The 14,297-nt window shown below is 47.3% G+C and overlaps 1 protein-coding gene and 1 long non-coding RNA gene across 3 annotated transcripts in view; one reads left to right on the top strand and one right to left on the bottom strand.

Moving 5' to 3' along the window:
• Positions 1 to 8,311: 8,311 nt before the first annotated feature.
• LOC128117338 (uncharacterized) lies at positions 8,312 to 10,207 on the bottom strand. The gene is made up of 2 exons (XR_008220793.1): positions 8,752 to 10,207; positions 8,312 to 8,610 (listed from the first exon to the last, which is right to left on the bottom strand). It is a non-coding gene; the product is annotated as an uncharacterized LOC128117338 (long non-coding RNA).
• A 154-nt stretch (positions 10,208 to 10,361) lies between these two features.
• Epha4 (EPH receptor A4) overlaps positions 10,362 to 14,297 on the top strand; it is a 143,012-nt gene continuing 139,076 nt past the window's right edge. Inside the window, exons 1-2 of one of the 2 annotated variants that reach the window (XM_052749974.1) lie at positions 10,362 to 10,516; positions 13,686 to 13,753. In XM_052749974.1, the coding sequence (XP_052605934.1) occupies positions 10,426 to 10,516; positions 13,686 to 13,753 (159 nt within the window). In that variant the 5' untranslated portion in view covers positions 10,362 to 10,425. The remainder of the gene's footprint in view (positions 10,517 to 13,685; positions 13,754 to 14,297) is intronic. The other variant, XM_052749973.1, reaches the window with a different exon arrangement.

The following is a 14,297-nucleotide window of genomic DNA, read 5'->3' as shown; positions in this document are numbered from 1 at the left end:
ATCACCAATTTGAATCTTCTAAGCTGTTAAACTTTTCAGCCAACTAGCTGATAACCGGCTAAGATCTCTGTGTGCGTTGGATGTTTTCTTTCTTTGTTCTGTTTGCTGGGGTAAAACAAACAGCTAGGGGAAGAGACAAATGTCTGTGGTTTGAGGGGACAATTGTCAAGCTCCCCAAATCACAAGTTTGTGGCAGAGACAAGAGGAAACAGGAAAGTCTGTTTACAGAAGTGGGCGCATTTGTCCAAGACGGCCCGACACACGGCCATTCATTTGGTGTAGCAGATAGAAAGTGACCCTGTGAAAGTTTACGTCTATTTCCCAAATGGCTTAATGAATAGACACAGAAGCCAGGGCAATGTAAATTCTACACAATCACAGAAAAGAACTAAAGCTGGCCGCATCTGGGAGAAACTATTCCCTATACTTGTTAACAACCTGATCACTCAAGAAAAGGGAATATCCAACATACACACAGTAGGAAACTCTACATACACACAGTAGGGACATTTCTCCCACAGAGTAGGGACCCCCCACACACACACACACAGTAAGGCTGCACACATACACCTTCTGAAACCTATTTTTTGTGGTTCTTTCTCAAAATGAATATACTAAATGAACATGGGAAAATATATTTTTTTCACGATGAGAAAAGAATCAAAGACAAAAATTAGCACGGCAGAGTGAAAAGGAAAAAATCAATACTCATATTGAGCTATGAGGCAATGAGGCAATTTTTTTTTTTTACAGGTGCTGATTTTCAAAGAGTTTATTTTTTTTCTTTAACAATTAACCATGTGTCTTCCTCCTACATAAAAACTGTGTGTGTTCTGGGTTAGACTGCTACAGGTGTTGTATGGAAGGCATACATGGAACTGATGAAGTCCTGTGGTTTACAAACAGTATTTCAGGGTTTATGGGAATTCATTGCCTGTGTATATACACATGGGTATAATGTTTGTACAAATAATCTCTGGGTTCACTATTGAAATACACCAATCCAATGCAAGTTGAATTCTAAAAACCATTCTTTTCCTGAGAAGATACTCTCCTAAACTGAGTGTAATTTATGGGGGGTGTTCCCAGAGTTTTGAAATATTCATTCCAAGTACTACTCAATTTGTTCTATCCAATTTTATCATTTTGAAAATTAATCAACCGTCAAAAAAAGTTGAACTCTGAGTGATATTAGATTTAAATTATACATGTGTGTTTTATCAGAACATGAAGAGCACAACATTACAGAATAATAAATAGGTAAATTATCTTTGAAGAGTCTGCTGGATGTGAGTTCAATTTTAAAAATTTAAAGCCTTTGCTGTCTACCACTCTTCTATCTTGTGTATGAGCACATAGAATCTATTACATTTCTTAGGCTTTTTTTTTCTCTTTTTATACTAAGTTTAAAAAAAAAAAAGCACTGTTTCTGAAGATCAAGTATGCTCAAGAAAAAAAAGTCACAAAATTATTGTGACTTGGTAATTATTAGCTTTGCACTCAGCAAGTTTAGAGCCGTGGTGAAACAAACGTTTGCCAAACATTCCCCACGGATTTGCCCAGCATCTGTGTTAACATCCCAAGCAAGCTCCAGGGTTATGAAGCTGTTTGCTCAGGCTTATTGGTTACACTGTTGCTCCTGAGTCATGGCTGCCTGCCTTTTGCCTGATGAGATGAGAGGCCGGTTGTGATGAGAAACCGTATTCCTAGACACACAGCAACATAGAGGACTGATATCGGAGAGAAACTATAGTATTCAAGTAGCTATCTCTCAAATTGTTTCTTTTTACTCCCTGATCTGCGGTAAAAAGAAAACAAAACAAAATAAAAATAGGGAAAAAAAATAACAAAATTAAAACTTGAGTACAGCTAATGGGAAGTTGGTTTTAATATATTATTGAGTTAAATTATAATTATTTTAGGTGATGTATCTTCATATTACCCTGAGTTAGAAGCAAATATAATTCATATAAAAGGAGGTGAAAACCCACTTATTGTTAGAAAAATGCCAGGACTTCTGGTGGTTTTATGGTAAATTTAGGATGTTGGAGAAAAGTCCTGAGCTTCAGCTGGCTGGGAATATGAAGTCAAGTTTATGAGACTACAATCCAGCGAGGCATGGTGGCCAGTCCTGAAACCAAAGCACTCAGGAAGTGGTGGACCATCAGTTGGAGGCCAGCCTGGTCTACATAGTGAGTTTCAGGAAAACCAGGGCTACATAGTGTGATCCTGTCTCAAAACAGAACAGAACAGAACTAAAATGAACATGTGAATGATGATGAATTTAAAAAAAATGTAATTTGAATAAAGTCAGTGTCTCAATTCAGGCCCTCTACCTAGTGATCCAAGTCCAACTGGTCTGAGTTTTCATTGACAAAGCTGTAAAAGAGACATCATCAGCTGTCCAAATAAAGACATCTCAGTAGTGTGGCGTCTTGTCACCAGATGCAACCTCCTCCCAATATTAAGACATCGAATCTCAGAAGACGAAATCCGTACAAAATCAGAAGCAGAACTGTCCTCAGGCGATTCCAACTAGCCAAACCAAATGCTCCCGAGCAAGTGTAGGAAGAGACATGAACAGTACTTACAGGTCAGCTAAGAAGCAGGGAGTCCAAGAAAATGAAAGCTAGACACCTCTCTCATCCAAACTAGGAGAGAAACTAGGGCTATGCTTGAGCACAGAGCTCTGCTAAAGGACAGAAGGGTGCTTTATTCCTGGCCTCCACAGGCCCTGGAATGCTTGACTTCCCAGGAGGATTTTACATTACAGTGCCGCTGGGCTGCAGATGTTGGGGGTTGGTATACATGCTTGAATTTTCTTGTGTGTTTGAGAAAGCTGTTTCTGAAGGCGCTTTGCACCAAAGCCCTCCCACCAGTAGTCTACCCACACACACATACCCCCTCCCTCAGCTCCTGGCCTTGGAAGAATCCCTGGTGTTCCCTCCCCCATCTCCCTTCCCCTTCCATCTAAATATGGTGCCGGGCCTCAGGAGGCCTGGGCACACAAAGCTTCTATCCGAGTCTGTCACTTGACTGACAGCAGAAAGGTTTCCAGGAGATGGACAGCTGTGTGTAGGTGGGCATGGCAAAGACTGAGCTGAGCAGATTAAAGCGAGAGACAGGCAGGGGGAAGCTTCTAAATCGCAGGCCTTTCCAAAGCTCTGGAGCCGAACCTCTGTGATCATTAACCACATGGAGGACATATGCGAAAGGGCTTTAGAGCTCGCCCATCTTAAGTCAGGTCTTTCGAGTGAGAAGCACCCGGGTTTAGAAATAGATAGACGTCAAACACACAAACGCATCGCGTAAAGTGACACCAAAAGAGCCTTGCTAAAGAAAGCTGTTAAGTGGGAAGATACAATGCAGCCCCAATTTTCTCTTCGCCTCTGCAGCTCGCAGCAGCACTTTCTACCTGGGCTGTGAGTTCTGCACTGCCGTTCAGGGAGTAACTAAATCTGTAAGGGGGCGCCGGATACAGCTAGACACTTCTCCATGCACTTCAAGTTGCAAAAATCCGAGTGAAAACCATCCAAGTTTCGAGTGAGAGGCTAATGAGACACACAGGGAAGTGAGATTCACTTTGCCAAGCTACAGCAAACTGACCATTTAGGGGGACGGACCCGATTAATTTCCTACCAATGTGCAATTGTCTCTGAGAGGTGTCTGACATAATATAAATAGGCAGGTGGAAGTGGCGGTCATCAGAGCTTGCTCTTAAGGGGAATGTACTTTGGAATCTTACTCTTACTTATACTCTGTGGGTGCTTGTTCAAGTTCCTTGTACTTCAGAGCTCCAAGGGATGAAAGTAAGAAACTGGGAGTAGTCTCATGTGTATTACTCCACCTGCTAACTCTAAATATGGAACCTAGGAGTAAATCTCATGCAGCAAACTCTACCTCCTTTATAATAGATAAATACCCCTGCAGAGCAGAGATTAATCCCACACAGTTCAGACAGCCTTTGATAAACTTGGAGGCAGGAAGGGGGTGCTTTCTAAAATTATGAATCATAAAGTTCACAGGGATACCATTCTCCAAATTTTCATGCTTCCTTTTTTTTAACATCTTCATCATCCAGCAAGAGGAGAGCCCAGGATGAATACATGTGAGGAGTTAAATACAAAGGAGAAAAACAAAACTTGATAGACTTTTAAATGTCAGTTGGAGCCAAATGGTCCATTACTAACTGTTTCTTTTTACCTCCCTACTTCAAATGACTCATCCGTTGCCTGAACTAAGCCAGTTTGTTTGTGCAGACATATACACCATCAAGTGGGATTCCAGGTACCCATGGGGCAAGAGGGCTGCTGAGAGCAGTTTAAAGTGGTAGGACATATGCTTGCCCAAAAGCTTCTGGGTTACAATTCTATGAACTCTCTATTGCTTTTCAATCTGTGTCCAGTAAACCTCTAAACAACGCCAGTCCCAAGCACTCCAGAATCTTAGATGTCTTTAGATGTTTTGACAAGATGGTCCAGAAGCACAACTTTTATTTTGTTTGTTTGTTTGTGTGTTTGTTTTTTCCTGGCTGTCTTTGAACTCGCTTTGTAGATCCTGCTGGCCTCGAACTCACAGAGATCTGCCTGCCTCTGGTGAGAAGCACAGTCGTTGTAGGGAAGAGGTTCTTCTTCTTTGTTACCAACTAACATACATGGTTGGGCTGAAGAAATAAAAACAGAAATACAATCCTAAAAGCGGTATTTCCTCCAGAACTACACTCATTCCATTATCTAAAGAAACCTCAAACGCCCTTTATTCTGGCCTTTTCAACATTTTGGAACAGCCAGAGATTCCCTGGAAAGTGGGAAATAAATGTTCAGAGCATAGCAAGCCCATGCTTTAGTTTGATGGGAGAGGGGAAAGTTGGGTCTCTAAACTTAAATCCTCATTAGACAGAAACATGGTCATGGTCAATATTACTTTCTTACAGAGTTCCATTGCCATTGGGCACTGTTTTTCCCAAAAAGAAAAGGGGGGGAGGGGCAGCGGTTGTAAGCTTATGAACTGGTATTCCAAATAGATATTATTTCTCTTAAAGTGGTTTTTGTAAATTGTACAGACTTCATGTTTTTCACATATATGACTGTTAGTTTATTATAAAAAAAATGACAATCCCCAAAAGTCTTTTAGTCACCCTCTTTCAGCTATTACAGGATTGAGATATGGGAGCCAGAGAGATGACTCCACAGTTAAGGGTACTAGTTGTTCATCCAGAGGTCCTGAGTTCAATTCCTAACAACCACATGGTAGCTCACAATGATCTATGACGGGATCTGATGCCCTCTCCTGTCTGATGCTCTCTTCCATCATTCAGGCATGCATGCAAATAAAGCATTCATACACAGGAAATATATAAATAAATAGATATTTTTAAAAAGGCATTTAATAACCATGACATATAAGTTGGCTTTCACAATTTGCATTGGAATGAGGGAACGGGCATCATAGATAGTGTATGGAAAGATGCTGAGGAAAGAGCCTTTTGTACTTCATTTGGGCATGTTAAAAAAAAAAAATAAAGTAGCCAGACGGTGGTGGCGCATGCCTTTAACCCCAGCACTCGGGAGGCAGAAGCAGGAGGATCTCTGTGAGTTCGAGGCCCACCTGGGCTACAGAGTGAGTTCCAGGAAAGGCACAGAGCTATACAGAGAAACCCTGTCTCAAAAAACCAAAATTTAAAAAAAAAAAAAAGTAACTCTTATGTTAAACTGGAATTCACAGTGCAGCCCAAGGTGTGCAGAAACAAAGCGTCTGGTCTGAATTCTGTTCCCACCCCCCACCCCCCACCCCACCTTCTCTACACCTCTGTATCTGAAACTTGGTTGGAAGACTCCAGATCTGCGGTAGGGTTGTCCAGAGGATCCCTGTCTGTACCCTCGCTCCCTTCACCATCCTTTTGGGTTGCAGAAGGAAAGACTTGTGACCATTTCTCTGGTCTCTCACATTACCGCACGGAAGGTGACATGACATTCACATGGTTCCATAGAAGGAACCTGTGACCCCTTACAAACAAGGTGTTTGGTACCCCAGAACTGCTGCCCTGGAACTCACATGAGATCTGCTTGTCTCTGCCTTGGGAGTGCTGGGACTAAAGGGGTGTGCCACACCCCGTGAGCTATTCTATTTTAGAGACAAGTGATCTCAGTGGTAGTTGCAGCTATAGCATTTTCTTGTGGTTATGTGACTCTCCTGGTGTGCTATAAACAGGGGCACACTTGAAAACCCCAGGGTCTTAGAGTGTACATTGCACTGGCCAGCACAAGAAGAGTGTTGGTTTGAAGTGGGTAGAATCGAAACACTTAGCCCCTGGAGTACTCTAGCCAGCCCTTGTCTGCAAAAGGCCTCTTGCTGTGTGTGGCCTACTCTCCTTGCTTCCTGATCCACCAAAATCTGGGCTCTGCTGCCATCTTTCCCACTCAGGTGTAAAGGTTGGTAAGAGTCCTGTTTCTCATTTACATAAGACACTGTGCCACACCTTGACATCAAAGAATAAAATCTCTAACTGGGCTTCCGGGGAGCCCACCAAATGTGATAGTTCAGAGCTCAAAGGTTTTCCTGAAGAAGGTGAGAGCTTTCAGTGACCCTTAGCACCCTTTCTTCTTGTTTTCCTTGGTTCTTTTTGCAACTATTGTATTTGGAGATACAATCCCGGCTTCAAATCCCAGTGAGTCATCCAGGGATCCGAGAGACAAAGGTAAGCTGTCATCAGTCAACAGTGAGAGAAGGGAAGAAACTCCAAATCATTTTCCACCCTTTCCCATTCCAGGAATTAGTGAACTCACGGCCCTTGTTCTCACGTAGCACGAAAGGAAAGTCTGAGGGCTTAGGTCCTCGTGGAATTCAAGTTCACAATGACTTCTCAATGTAGTAATATCTACAGTTATTATTTTATTGATGTGCAGACTGGTGGGGAGGCAGAAGAGGTGCCTGGGGGTTAAGAACACTTGCTGTACTTCCATAGAACCACCTCCCCCAATAACCTGGCCCTCATATGTCAAGTGGCTCACAATCACCTGTAATTCCAGTGTCAGGGGATCTCAAGCCCTTTTCTGAACTCTGCAGGTACCTTCAAATAAATGGTATACACACACACACACACACACACACACACACACACACACACACACACACACATTTTTAATGTTAAAAACAGAAATATTTTTTAAAGCTAGCCTTATTTCAACTCAGCATTTGCAGTTTCGTTTGTAGCTCAAGTCTTAATGGTAGGCAACATATCAGAAAGACAAAAGTTCATCTAAATTACTCTTTTCGATATGCTTATTAGCGCATATATTTTGACATGTCTCTTAGTATTCCCAAAGCATACCTGAATTCTTATGGGTTTAAATAAATCCAGCTATTTAATTTTACATTTATTGTATGTATGTATGTATGTATGTATGTATGTATGTATGTATGTATGTATGTATTGAGACGTGGTCTCACTGGATAGCCCTGGGTAGAATTCACTATGTAGACCAGGCTGCCTTGGAACTCACAAGAGATCTGTTTGTCTCAGTCTCTGGAGTGCTGGGATTCAAAGTGTGTGCCACACCCGGTGAGGTATTTTGTTTTAGAGGCAAGTAATTTTGGTGGTAGTTGAAACTACAAAATTTTCTTGTGTGTATGTGACTCTCCTAGTTTGGTATAAACAGGGGCACACTTGAAAACCCCAGGGTCTTAGAGTATACATTGCACTGGCCAGTTCTGAATTGGTGGTCACATGGACCAATATCATGTTTTCATTTCTGCACGAGTTTAAGAAAGAATCGTATTTGTCCGGTTATGTCGTCTCAATGGACAGGAGAGCAGTCCTCTTTGGCAGTCACTAACAACGACTTCACCAGGGGAAGTAACAGGATGCTTTTCCTCAAGTAGCCTTTAGTTTCTTGGTTTTCCTCGCAGCTGTGTTGCTGTGATGCCTGAAAAAAAAAATGTAATAGAGGGAAAGGGAGAGAATTGTGATCTTTGCTTATGATGCCTTGCTTCTTCAGGCATCTGCAGCCGGAAAAAGACCGTTAATATGCACTGTGCACCTGGGGTGCTGTGCGTGTTGTGGAAACGTTACCGCTTTGAATGAGACAGGCAGGTAGTTTTCTATTTCTATATAGATAATATAAAGTACTCGTTCTCCTGCCGAGACACAACCGGCATCTATTGTTTAAAAATGTTTTCTAAGAATTTGGGTTGCTCTTTTCTCTTTGGAATCCGTGTGCCGAATGACAGGGACCTATATCTTATTTTTCTTTTTTTCCTTCTGTAAAACCCAGAAAGACACATGAAAGAATCAGACTTTCCTTAAGGGGACTTAGCGCGGTTATTTTTAATAATTCATACGCACACATACATTCTCGTGTGCATAGTCTCCCCGCCCCCCGCTTCAATGATGTGAAATCAGTAGCTAAACAAGGGAAAGCCACTTTTCCCGGTGGGTGAAATTCTAATAGGTTTTTCGCCGCAGAGTCAAAAAGCCAGGAGCCTTACGCACTGTCCCTCTGGGCCAACGACTCAGCTACTGCCCATCGCCTCGCCAAGCGCTCTCGCCTTCTGTGAAAGTTGCTGTTGTGATTACCCGGGGTCTGAGTTTGCCAGCCCAGTTCTTGAGCCCTGGAGGGGAAACACGATCGGTTCTCCATGACAATAACCAGAAATCTGCCTGGAGCCACGCTCGATTGGCTCCCCGCTCCACACCTTGCCAAGCCGCTCGGATTTTTTACTTCAGATTCCCATTTTAGGGGGACAAGCTACCTCGAATGTCGAATGTGAAGTTTCTGCATGAAACGCCTTCCGAGTCCATCTTTCGTGGTCTAAGGCGGAGGGAGGCGCGACAGGACTCCCCACACTGTAGTATGGCAGGACCTGGGCAGGTGGCTTAAATAAATTGCCAGCCGGGTTTGGACCACCTGTCTGGCGGTCTCTCTGGGTCTTTGTCCGTCCTGCCTTGCTCCGGGCCCGCGAGCTCCTGCATCTGGCCGGCAGGTGGCGCGGTTGGTTCATGTAGAGCCGCTGCCCCCGCCGTTTGCAAGGTGCCTCCACCTCCCCGGCATCGCTCTCGGGCTGAGACCCAGACTTGCAGGAGGAAAACCCGGCCCGGAAGGGAGCCAAAGGAGGGGGCGACTTGAGGGGAGTAAGGGAGACGCGTCCTTTGGAATCCTAGTCCTCCAACCGCCTGGGGACCCAGTTGCATTCCGGGCTCAGGCAGCTGGCCGAGCTGCTGTCTCCGGTGGGCGCTCAAGTGGCTTCTCCCGTGGCCTGAGCATCGGAGGACCGAGCGCGGTCCGATGGTGCCTGCGTCCCTGGGAGGTCGAGAGTTGGCACCCAGGACCACGCGGGGTTGTGGGGCAAGTTTCTGCGTGAAGGGCCTCTCACCTTGGTCTCCCGGGAGACAGTCCCCATCAGCACCGGGAGACGTCGGAGCTCAGAGCCGCAGTGGCTGCTCCAGGCAGCTTGCGACCCTCAGTCTGCCCCGTCTGTGCATCAGGTGTCGGCATTCTTAGACCCTTCCCGTCTACACCTAGGTGTCCCAGAATGGCTAGACCTGGTTGCAGGGACTCTCCCAGGAAAATGCGTAGTGGATTCCCGATAACCTGGGCCGTCGCGGGGGTGATTTTACTCTTTATAGTCCGGGCCCGGGCTCGGTCGACGTGAACACCCGAACCTGGCACTTCCCGACGGCAGAAAGACTGGGTGGGGACAGTGTCTGCGCCCTGCTGCTGGGGGGACACTGGAGACGACTAGGCTCCTTGGGCTGGGTAACTAAGAAGGAAGCGAGTAACCAAGCTTCGAAAGTCCCTTACCCCAAAGCGTTTCCCACGGAGGAGCGCCATAAAGACACAAAACCGGGGAATGAGGCAGAGGGGTGGCGGTGGCGGCGAGCGACAGGGAGCGCCCGAACTGAGCTGGGGCGGGCGGGACGGCGACCCGACGACCTCAGCAAGGGACGAGAGCCAAGGGGCAGGTCAACTTCAGACTTATTTCATCTCAACCCGAGTCTGTTCTCCCCTCTCACACCGCCCGACTAGTGGGGAAGGCTACCAACATTTTCTGGCCTTCCCCACCGTCCGCTCAGAGTCTCTCGAAGTCCCCTCCGTCGTCCAGGGGATCGATCCCCGAGGTGTCGGAGGACAAGGCCCGCGGACGCCCGCGAGGGCAGAGACCCATCACCGCTGCGGATCCAGCCTCGGGAGACCTTGCGCCCTGCGGAGGCTGGAGGGGGCGGGACCCGGGGCGGGCTCTGCGCCGTGGGGGCGGGGCCGTGGCGCCCGTTTTGCACTGCCATTGGTCGTGAGCTCCGGACTGGCGGGCGTACGTCACGGGCCGGGCCCACCCTCTTGGCAATGTCTTCAGACTGCTGCACTCCTAACTTAAGCATTTATTCCACTGGGATAGAAGCGGCAGGAGCAGCGTTGGCACCGGCGAACCATGGCTGGGATTTTCTATTTCGTCCTCTTTTCGTTTCTCTTTGGGATTTGCGACGCTGTCACCGGTTCTAGGGTATACCCCGCGAATGAAGGTAAGAGCCCGGCAGCCCTTTTGCGGTCTGGGACCCGGACCAGGTCATTAGCTGATGAATGGTCTTCCAGGAGCTCCGAGCCAGTTAGGATGGGGTGGGGGGTGAGGGGGAGGGTGGCGTGAGCCTCGCGTCCCCACTCCAGAGAAGGTGTCGGACAGAGGGGACCCTCGAAGGGGAAACGGAGGACGATCAGGCAGCCTGAACTGAGGAGGTGACCGACGCAAGCTGCCACTCTGCCCAAGTTTGTAGTGAAAGGCCAAAGTTTATCTGCATTCGCCTGCAAGGCCGGCTCCAGCCGCCCCGAGGGGATACACAGGGCTAACACCAGGATTTGAAAACAAAACAAAAAAACGTGTGCGCCAAGTCCTCCCCATCAGCAGCCCAGGCTAGAGGGGAAACGCAGATGTGGAGCGCAGTGAAGGCTTAGCGCGCCTGGCCTCTTGTCCAAGGCTTGCGAGCCCGGGTTTCTGCAAAGTTTTCCCAGCGCTGCGCTTCCCGGGACCCGGCTGCCTGGTCTCCGCAGCGCAGCGGTGGTGGCGCCGCTTGTCGGGCGCCGGTGACCTGATTTCCAGCACTGGGCCTCAGACACCTTTTTCTCCATCGGGCCGGTCACCCTGGAGGTTGCAATCTCAGGCCTACCTCTCCCCTACCCCAGATCCGTAGATCATCCTGTGAACCTAGGGACCAGCCAGCGAGTTAAACACGGCCCACTTTAAGCTGCTCTCTATGGAATGGTGTACTGGACTAGTCTAGAAGGGACATGCATGACCGACGGGACCCATTCGGGTGCTGTTTTCTGTTTGTCTATTGGGACGTGATGGAAGGATTGTTAGTCTCTTTTTCTGTCCGAGGTGAGGGAGAGATAGTGACCATTTAGTTCCTGATGGGCACAGAGGGAGGAGAGCGCTCTCTCTGTCTCTGTGTCTCTGTGTCTCTCTCAAGCGCGTGGTGTGTGTGTGTGTGTGTGTGTGTGTGTGTGTGTGTGTGTGTGTGTGTGTGTGTGTGTGTTTGAGGGCAAATGTGTGCCTGGCGCGGGTGCCTGCATGGACCTGGGAGATTTGTGCCGGGTACCGCGAGTGCACACAGTGTGTGAACATGGGCTCCGGCCTGTGTTCGTGCCCCAACCAGCGTGCATTATCTGTGCATCTATCTGTCTCATCGATTCTTCCCACTCCCTACAAACATCCATCCATCTCTCCATCCCCCGTCTCCTCAGGCATCTGTCCATCTATCTATTCCTGTGCAATCCACTATCATTTTTTCTGTTCCGAAGGAGGGAGCCAAAAACCAACTTAGGCTTGGCTAGGCAGAGGGTACCCGGAGCTCTCCCGGCGGAGGCTTGGAGACTGTCATCCACCTGCCCACAGACACTGCGGGGGCGGAGGAGGGGGCGGTTGGGGGCAGAAGGGTGATCTCTCCCCTCGGCATCTCCTCCTCACTCCTTGGTCTGTGGTTTCGCTTTAGCAACTCGGCAGCGGCTGCCGCTCTGTCCCTAGGGCTTTTCCTCGGAGCGGAACCCGCGAACCTCGCGTTCTTCGGGCTACTTACTCCACACACTTGTTAAGTGTGTCCCCTGAGACCTCTCTCGCCTCAGACGTCGAGATAGTTGGGGTTAGGGTTCATTTTACCTTTAATTTTTCCCTTCTTTCCCTTTGGGAAGCAAGACTGGGCGCCCTAGACAAAAAAGGCGCTCGATGCAACCGTAGGCTCATGTTGAAAGAAGTGGAGGGGAGCTGCACCCCCTTGCCCCTCCTTCCCTTAAAAATTAATTCATTTTGTTGCTTTTTATTCCCGTCACGTTTCCTTTTCTCCCTCCCTTTCTACTCCCTCCCTTTTTTTGTAAATTGGGTCTTATTGTTTCCTTTGTGTTCCTAATCCACCTTACATAAATCCAAGTGGATGTAGCGGGGCTTTTCTCTCGGGACCGGGAAGAGAGAAGGGACCACAACTCCAGGCCGGAGCGACCCGGAGAAGGATCTACATGTTAGAATAATTAATAGACCCCAGGAATACAGGAGCTTTCGGAGAGCTAGGGCAAAGGGGCTGGTTGGAGCTTCCTTGATTTGAGGAGTAAAATGAGGGGAGGTGGGCAGAATTCCAGGCCCTGGGGGTGAGACTGTGAGAGTTGGGGTACTCCGCCTGCAAGGACAGAGGCCTCCCATTCCCACCCCTCCCCCATCCTAAAGAGCCAGCCTCCCTGATCAAATTAATAATCCAAGGGTCCCTTTTAGATGGGCCTTTCGACCCCAGGCGTGAAAATCCGTGGTGGGAAAGGCAATGTGATAGATTTTGAATCCACTGCCTCTTTTTCAATGTCGTCCGCACCTCTAGCTTTATTCCACCCTGAGAAAGGTATCGCAGCTCTGGAGGTGTCTTCTCCCTTCCCCCTAGCTTGGAGGCCCAACGTTAGGTGTAGCGCAAGCATACTAAATCCATTAGGCAGCACTCCATACCTAAAATTCAAACCAGCCATTTCCTGGGGGTGGAGGGCTCATCTCGATTGTCCTCCAAAGGACCTCGGAAAAAGAGACTACTTCAGTACATTTGCATTTTAACCCCACCCGTCCGGCATTCCCTCTTTCTGGAACTTTGATATTTAAAAAAGCGGCGGATGCTACGTCCAGGGCCTATTCATTTGATGGTGTGGTGGGGGTGGGTTAGGGGGAGGGGGGCGAGGACAGCCTTTTCCATGACCCTTTGGGTCCTCTGATAGCATTCACTTGTGGGTCTGTCACCACCGCTGGTGAGTTATGTGGTCATCTGAGGCTTGCAAAAACAAATACATCTAGTAGATAGCAGACAAAGATGAATGCAGAATTTGCTCTCTGGTGTTGCTGTCCTACACTGATATATTTATTTTGTTTGAATTGTGCTTGAGATGCCCTATTCATCCTTTTTAGAAAAAAAAAAAGAATCAATTGGGTCCTGGGATGGAATTTTAAATGCTAAGCAAGTTAAATAAATAAGAACCTGCAGATTTAAAGAGGAGAGAAGACCATGTGAGGAGTGATTATTTACATAAGTGAGTCGAGTTTGAGTTTTGGTCAGAGTGGATATGTGCACCCTCAACACATATGGAAACGCTCAGGCAAATGGTTTTTGTATTATTGGCTTTTTGCAATTGGAAATTAATCTATTTTCCTTTGTGTTTTTATACTTTTTTTTGCAGTTACTTTATTGGATTCCAGATCTGTTCAGGGAGAGCTTGGGTGGATAGCAAGCCCTCTGGAAGGAGGGGTAAGTTCTGAGGCCCTCTCTGGCACAAGAGGGGGAAAGGAGTGTGATTAGCCACTTTCTGAGAGTCTAATGGCTTGATTCTGGGTGATTGTGGTGAGGGGGTCAGATTTCCGCTGTGGCCTATGAAGTGAATTACGCTTTGTTGGAGAAATCCAATACTCCCTTCGGATAGCTCTGTCATGGAAGAGCTAGAAACCAAAAGGGCAGAAAGGGGCTTCAAAATTAGGAGATCGGTGGAGGTAGAGACTTAGATGCCTATTTAAAACTAAAATACCGACAAGAAATACGATCTGGGGACCAAATTAGAATTTATGCCTATTACTCTGGTGGTCATGGAGTCCTGGCGGGGTTAATTTTAGAGCGATTGTTCCGCTTCCAGATGAAGAAGGAGAGTAAGAAAGACAGCAGAAAGAAAACATCTCCAATTATACCCACCAAAGCAGTGGGGGAGGCTGGTTTCCTTACCTTATGGTCATAGCCTTAAGTCAGCTGCTGGTGGAGGATGCCTATAAATCCAGAAGAACCCTCCAGGCTTTGGGCATTA

The sequence above is a fragment of the Peromyscus californicus genome, unplaced genomic scaffold, assembly GCF_007827085.1.
Source record: "Peromyscus californicus insignis strain IS unplaced genomic scaffold, ASM782708v3 Scaffold_21__1_contigs__length_65335640, whole genome shotgun sequence".
NCBI lineage: Eukaryota > Metazoa > Chordata > Mammalia > Rodentia > Cricetidae > Peromyscus > Peromyscus californicus.
The sequence above is the reverse complement of the archived record's forward strand: the minus strand, read 5'-3'. Positions and strand labels throughout refer to the sequence as shown.